This window comes from Merops nubicus, unplaced genomic scaffold (assembly GCF_000691845.1).
Source record: "Merops nubicus isolate BGI_N331 unplaced genomic scaffold, ASM69184v1 Scaffold43911, whole genome shotgun sequence".
Lineage (NCBI taxonomy): Eukaryota > Metazoa > Chordata > Aves > Coraciiformes > Meropidae > Merops > Merops nubicus.
In genome coordinates, this window is record NW_008589784.1 from 1 (window position 1) to 8,032 (window position 8,032).

Below are 8,032 nucleotides of genomic sequence, written 5' to 3' on the forward strand. Positions count from 1 at the left end.
TCCTGAGCTGGGAGACTGGTAAGGCAGAGGCTGTAGCTGGGGCGAAGAGGGTCCAGACAGCGGCGAATGGACCAAAGGGTGGGGAGTTGTTGGGGAGGCGGATGAGGCGGATGCTGGATTTGTAGAGTGGTACGGGACTTGCTGCAGCTGGGGAGAAGACTGCCCGAGGGACCGGCTGATGGCAGAAGGGATGGAGCCCTGCGCAGTGCTTGGGCACTGGTACCCCATCGACGGCAGGTGAGAAGATGACTGTCCTGAATGAGCTGGGTGTGCTAGCGGGTGCCCTGCTGCACCTGGCGTTGACACAGAACCTGGATTTGAAGGGTGAAACTGCATTGGTGGGAGTGCTTGGCAGCCAAGGTTTATCAAATGAGGTACAGCCGTGTCTTGCTGAAATGAGATAGCATCAAATCCTTGGCTGGAGGCAGAGTTCACAGGAAGACCAGACTGTCCATTGTATACATCGTTTGACTGCATAGGCTGGTAAGAAGGCCTCACAGGAGGTGCTGATGTTACCTGAAAAGACTGAACCACAGCAGGAGGCAAAACATGACACTCTTCACTTGGGCTAAGGTTTCTGCCTTGCATATGTGGCAGGTGGGATACTGCTGAGGTCACCATTGCTGTGTACGGTGGTTGAACTGGACACACAAGGCTCCTGGGTGATGTAGACAGTAAATTGTCATGAGGAGGCCCTTGCTCTGGTGAAGGCAATTGAGTTCGGATAGAATGCAGGCCCTGGATGTTGCTTGTGTGAGGCAGGGCCAAAGATGGAACTGCAGACAAATCCACCTCATCTCTGTGCTCTTGCTTCATAATTACTAGAAAAAATAAAACACTGTATTGTAATTCCACCACATTTGTAGAATAAATACACACTAATTGCTGTTTAACAGCCACAACAGTATTGTTAATGTCCTTGCCCCAATTTCCCTTCTCTGGCTCTGCCTTTTTTTTTTTTTTTTTTTTTTGGTTTTATGCCTGCTATATTAACCCTTAAAGGTCAGAACTCTCCTAGCATTTCTTGAAAGGCAGTTAACTTGCCTTCCAAAATACCCTCCTATACAATGTAAGCTTTTTAAAAGACATTTTCAACCCAGCCAGGCAAAGTCTGGTAGGTCTGAAGGACACAGCTCATCGGAGGTGGGGGGTGAGGGGAGCTCCTGCCGGGCTACACTGAAAACAGGCAGCTGAGAGTCCAGTACTGGGCACTAGGAAAAGGGGAATGAAATTTTTCACTGGCTTCATGCGTCCCCGAGACTCTGATCAAGATGACAGCTGAACTTTGGCAACACACTGAGTAGTGCGCACTGTTTTAATTACAGCAGCTCTTTCAGCATATCCCCCAGTTTCAGTGATGGCAACAATTGTTATTATAATACAGACAGTTACAAACTGACCTGCTTTCAGTTACAAGATTTTTTTTTTTTTTAAGCTACTAGTAGGCTCATGAACGGATACTGATTTTAAACACACAATAAAAATGCTGATACTTTTAACTGCTCAATTACCACTTTATACAATACACTTAATATATTTATAGATAAAATGGATTTTGAAACATTTGTGCTACAACAGCTGCAGTTGTAATTGAACTTGCTTCTTATTTAAGCAGTGTGTCATTCCATCATTCCACCATTTAAATTACTTAAATATAGATTCTTCAAGCAGAAATATAGTTTATGATGTGTCCTGTAACTATCTTAGGAGCCAATATTCTTAAGAGTGGTTAAAAAAATATCACCTAAGTCTGGTAGCACAATTAATGTATACTTAGTGTACCAAATACCTAGGTTACATTGCTGAAATTGCCCATGTAAGTATGAAGTAGGTAATTTTAGAGCACAAGCTAGTAAAATTATTTGAAATAGTGTACACTAATGGCAGTTGGTTTTCTCAGCATACATATTAGCTTTAAGAAGTTTATATTAATATCCATATTCAACTTTAAAGACTCCTTCAGATACCTGACTTCAAGTCCTCCAAACAACACTAAAGACTCTAGTGCCATCCTTTGTACTCTGTGAATGCTCCCTATCCTTAAAAGGGCACAAAAGAAAAGCAGAATATAAATTATTCTTTAAAAAATATAATGAAGAAATTCCTGGCTGTATTTTTAGCACTGTAGCTTATTAATTTATATTTCAGTTTTTAACTAGAGAAGCTTAAGTAAGTTGTTTTACAAACAATTCAAAGCTGGTCTTACCTACCTGTCAAAGGTAGAAGACTCCCTAAATTAGTTTTAAATGTCTACTTAAACATATAAACAAAACAAAATACTAAAAATTAATATAAAACAACTTCTACATTTTTTATTTAATACCTGGTGTATAAGTAAAGCGTTGAGACTGGCTTTTTTTCCGCTTGCCATTGCAGAGATAAAACTGCACCTGAACTGCAGCTGTAATGGTTTTGTTATGGTATGGAGGAACCTCAAGTATGATGTTTGCCTATATGAAAGTTGAAACAAAGTCTTACATGTCAAAATGCAAATGAAACTGCTCTTAATTACAGAAAACCTAAAACACTTTTTTGCAAAAATAAAGCAAACTGATATTTTGAAATGGCATATTTCAAACTTCCAAGTTTATGCATATTACATGGTAAAAAGTACTATAAGCAAATTTTTATTTGGCAACTTTTTCTTTTAAAGACAAATGATCTAAAGGAAATGCTTTTAATTAGACACATAATCTGAAGGATGCTTTATCTGCCAAAGCATAAAAAGACTCTAGCAGTCAAAGAATTGCATTTTGGATCATTAAGCTTTTAAGAAAGATTTTAATGCACTGGAAATTATTTGACATCTTAGCAAAATGATCTTCAGTTTTATTTTTTCATTGCTCTCACAACAAGCATGCTATTTCCAGTTCCTTCAAAGCATCATCTTAATGGCTACTTTATAGTATTACACCAATTTAGAAGTCTCCAGTTGTCTGAATCAGCCACTGATCTACTTTACTAAATGAAGTCTAAATTTCAGAAAAACAATGAAGACTTCTGGTTTCTCATTTTAAAACAGAAAGCTTTTTAAAGTAAGAAAAATTGTTTCTCACCCCTTGACACTTTTCCCTAATTATTTTCCCTTCTACCTCCCACTGAGGTCGTCCATCTGTTGAGAGAAATTTACAAATAATTCAAGTAAAAAGCATTTTCTAAACCACTTAAATACTTATTATAAAACTGCATCTTATTTTCAGTCATAAAGAAGCCATTCAACTGACAGAGAAATATTGTAAACAAAGTGTAGAGTACAGACATGCTTTGGGAATTTCAACACTCCAGCCATTGTCCGTAAATTGACTGTTGTGCATGATTTGCCATTTTAACAGAACCTGCTGATGACATACAGTTAGATTTAATTCCAAAGAAGGCCATCTGTACTATAAGTGTACAGAAGGATTTTTTTCTCTATTTTTCCTAAAAACATTTTTGAAAGATAGTTATATTACTTGTAACACTTGTGACTATTCAAATACGCTGATGACTTAGCCTGTGAGTCACTATGTGAGAGGTAACATGTGCCCTGTCTTCATGCACATACCCACAGGTTATATATCCAGAACAAACACCATCCCAGAACTGAAAGACCTTGTGGTTCAAATATTGGACAAGTTGTCTCTGCTGTGAGGGAGTTACATCACCTTGGTGAACCTCTCTCTCTGCTCTGACCCAGCAGAACCCTGACAGTGTTCTCTCTGGCACTGGGATTTGTACGGGTTATCAGGGAACCTGCTGACTGGCAGCGCTACTCCTTTAACTGGCACCCAAGTTGCTGTCGAAATGTTGTATTTGCTAGTAATTAAAAAAAACCCCAAACCAAACAAACCAACAACTCTTGTACTAAAAAAAAAAAACAAACTCAGTAAGCTGTAGAAGAATTTGACTTGGTTGCAAACTTTTGTTCTTAATGATTTACTTTTTGCTGATGTTTTCCCAAAAGTTCAAATCAGGTATTCAAGTCACAGCAATGATAATTTAAGTTGTTCGCATCTAACACTCTCTATATTTAAAGGGACAATCAGGGAAGAAAAGGAACTCTTTGTTTTAAGAGAGCTAGTCTTAAATTTTCATTTATTTTTTAATGCATTTTAGTTTAAGTAAGAAATATTAAGACTAAGCTGTATATCCAGAAGAGCTACAGAACCAGGAAGGAATGCTGAGTAACTGAACATCTTTAAGTAATATGTATGTAGGTACCTCTGCATATGTGCATCTGTGCATAATACGAAAAAAAACACAGAAAACTTGCAAAACAATCATTATGTCTGGTTGTAGTAAACTAAAAATGAAAAGTATTTGATGGGAATTTTTGGGTGTTAAATTCTCTAGTCCATGAAGTTGCATCATTACAAATGGTGATACAAGAGAGGAAGAAAATAGGTTTAGAAAAAAAAAGCAGCTTTTAAACTTGTACTGAAAAGTAGTTTTAGAAATATTCATCCAAAACGTGCACATTTCTTGCTTAGAGATTCTGTTTACTATACATTAGACTGAAAAACTTAATCATTAACTAGCCTCACAAAGAATAATTTGCTTTGTTTCATGAGATCAGTGGGAAGCAGTTAAAATTTTTCTACGTATTTCAGTGCATGAAGGACTCGCTCTGCCTGTAGCATACCTTAACGGAGATGAATGCCTGCAATGTAATTTTTCACTCTGCTTCACCAGTGTACGAGTGTAAGCCTGCTGCAGTTCTCGCCCTCCTAGGCCAAGTGCTGCCTAGAACACTGAACTTGATTCTAGAGAATGAGGATCACGTAATACAGCCATGATGTTTCTGATTTCTTGGCAAGTAAATACCTGACCAGCTTGTCAAGCTTGCAGATGTTTAATAGGCATACAAAAGGTTGCTGCCGTTCATGCTACTGCTTCTTGCCAGCGTGTGACCTGTGTGCACATCTGCCTGTTTCCAGGTGCCAAGGAGGCACAGACACAGCTGCAGCACACGCTGAGCTCCAAATCTGAGCCACATCGGGAGACTTTCTGGAAAAGGAATCCCTTAAGAGTAACTTCTATAGAGTATCTTATGCAAATACATGGAAAAAATCTATAGCCTTTTCTAGCTAATATTTGTTATTAGTCAGTTCCTGTGCAATGATTAAACCAATCAGCTGTAACATGACATCAGTGCCAAACAGTATGCTTCCATTAATTCCACTTTCAATTTTTTATATTAAGGAGAAAATGCACGGTATAATCTATCAACAGCATCTTTCAAATACAATTCAAAGTTAGCCTGTAATTGTCTTTCTGAATCAGAAACGCTACTTCATTCATAGCTGCCAACCAGCATACAGATCAGTGCCCAAAATGAAGTTTCAAATTACTACTTGTGACTGAATTTTTTCTTTTTAAAACATCCTTAGTTCCTAAAATCAAGCTCAGGTGTTTCTGGTTTTGATCTCAAGAAAAAAAAAAAAGAAGGACAGTACTTACCTTGTCCTTTTTCAAAAAATATTATTTTGGATTCTGGAAGAAAATTGGATCCTGTCACCACCATTTCATGGCCTCCATTTACTGAGCAACTGTTGATGCTGTACTTCTCAATCTGAGGAAGTTCCTGAGCAGATCGCTGAGCTTTAAAAAAAAAAAAAAACAAGGAAGGGGAATTACTATTCACAATTTTGATGACAGTGACCTTTGTTTTATGACCTTAACTTTAAGAATCAAAAGTGAAACTCAAACAACCATCCATTTACATAAACCATACATAAATATGACCTATATATTTTTGTTTTCAAAATTATGTTAAAATTCTGCAATTTTAGAAAAGAAACACCAGGAAGCCATGAATCCAAACAGTCTCTACCATTACAGCAAATGAAATTTTTAGTTTACAAATATTGGTTTAAAAATTACTTTGGTATTTTGTAGACCAAATGATTCTAGGAGAAATTCAGATTGTTTAAGGTCATGTTTTAATAGCTTAGTGCCAGCACTTAATGACCTCTCTAGCAGTTCAGCTGTTTACTTGTCTTCGTTACAGAATACTGTATAGACTCTTGTAAATGAAATGGTATTAGCTCTCCCTGAATTAATATTTATTTTCGCTGAGATGTATCAGCTCTCTCTACTCATATACAGGCACTATTGAGGCTGTGTGACTGCAGTATTAGCTTTAAAACCTAAAACGTTGTTTTCCTTTCAAACCTTCAGGCTGCCACTTGGCAAGTATCATCTTTAAATAAAGCTATATTAATTTTCTGTAATTTACAGCTTTACACACAATGCTTTTTACACACATTTGTTATAGATAATTCTGACAATCAATATTGACAGAATGACAATACTACTGACACATGCAGAAAACATGAGTATAAATTATGTATAGTTAAAGCAATCTTACAGCATTCAACAGGTATGGAAGCAGTCTGCAGAGATAAGACTTTTCCACTAGGCTGTGGGATGTGAACACGAAACACAAGTCGCACTCTGGTGTTCTTTCTTCCAATATCTGTCTCTCCTTTACGGAGCTCTATATCTGAATTGCGAAGTTTCAAAATACCAGCACAATCGATGCTGGAGACAGGTGAGGATGGATGGATAAGAAGAGAAATGGAAGAAAATGAATCAAACTATTGCCAAAGTATACTCTGTAAGCCTTTCCTTTGTTAATGAATGAAGAGCATTCTGGTTTTCCCCATGTTACACTATTTTAAACGTCTGAGATGAAAAGATCTGTTAGTGTCAAAAATGGCAGCAAGTACTCTGTTGAAACATTTTGTCCTGTAACTGTCTAGCTGCTGCTTGTTTGAACCTTTATGATTCCAAGTGACTGCACATTGTTTAACCTTCCAAGTGAGTTATTTAACTCAACATTGTTTACAAGGATATTTAGTTCTGCCTTTAGTCATTCTTTAGTCCTTCCTAAAGTGGAGCTATCAAATCCCAGCTACCCTTCCACATAGTTATTGATTATTCATATGAGACACACGTACTTGCATCAAGTAACACATACACGTAAGCTTGTGAGGAGTGTTACCTTGCACGTGGTCATCGTGGGGTCGTAGCATTCTATGGAACTAGCAAGAAGCATGCAGCTAGAAAGTTTATGCTGACTTCAGAAGTCCACATAAGAAACAAATGTGCTACATATAAAATTGTGCTTTCTGCCATTTGGTGACCCTCCAGCTAGAACGGAGCAGTTTCAGTTGTTGCCATAACTAGCCAATAAACTATTAATGAGCACATTCTGACAAGACCTGAGAAGGCAGAATAACACATCACTGCTAAGAATAAAAAAAAAAACAAACAAACAAAAAAAATCCCAAGAAAAACTACCAAGATATCAGAAGTTAAATCACCACATTCAATCAAGAAACAAACAAGTGTATGTATTTGCATAGAAAAGAAGACTTATATCTTTGTAAAATCAAAGAAAAAAATCTACCAGCCAGCAACCCACATGCAGTTCTACAAATGTGGAGTCGTATGTATGGATTATATGGGGAAGTATAATTCCAGAAGCACTCACCTATCTCACCGTGAGCCTTGTGACCTCCCCTGTCTCTACTCCCTGACTTCTGTCTAAACATTGGCATGTTTCAAGAGACGTGTCTGTCTTAATCATGAACCACAGTTGTGGAACACACACTGTTCTACAAGATTTTTCTTTCACTTTTGCACAAATGAAAAAAAAGAAAAGAAGACACGCAGCAACTAAGCAGCTAAGTGCCGCTGTGACATACCTGGCTGACATGTTATTTTCAGGAAGAAGGGGTATTTCCAGAACCTTTGTGCTGGCGATGATTATCTCTTGACTGGCTGTTGCAACTGTTTTTCCCGTGATCCGGTGCACCTGGTAGAACGCGTGAGGCCGTAAGTAGCGATCATCTGCTGTCCCGATGAACATCTGTAGGTTTACTGGCTTTTCATTGTACCCCAGGAGCTGATGAAAAAGTGCATGTTGTATTAAAATATTAGTTGACTTCCACTGCATTTGTGTGTGCATAATACAAATACACAACTGGTACAAAGATTTAAGAGTCAAGGAGCAGTTTTTAATGAAGAACCAGGGAACTATAGGCCA

The 8,032-nt window shown here is 37.7% G+C and overlaps 1 protein-coding gene across 1 annotated transcript; it reads right to left on the reverse strand.

The window, feature by feature from the left end:
* Positions 1–3: 3 nt before the first annotated feature.
* On the reverse strand, positions 4–7,888 carry LOC103781961 (nuclear factor of activated T-cells, cytoplasmic 3-like; the record flags this gene model as incomplete). Its single annotated transcript, XM_008949690.1, has 6 exons — positions 7,692–7,888; positions 6,350–6,522; positions 5,440–5,580; positions 3,057–3,112; positions 2,324–2,450; positions 4–821 (listed from the first exon to the last, which is right to left on the reverse strand). Coding segments are annotated over exons 1-6 (1,479 nt in total), but the record flags the coding sequence as incomplete, so codon positions are not given.
* Positions 7,889–8,032: the final 144 nt, after the last annotated feature.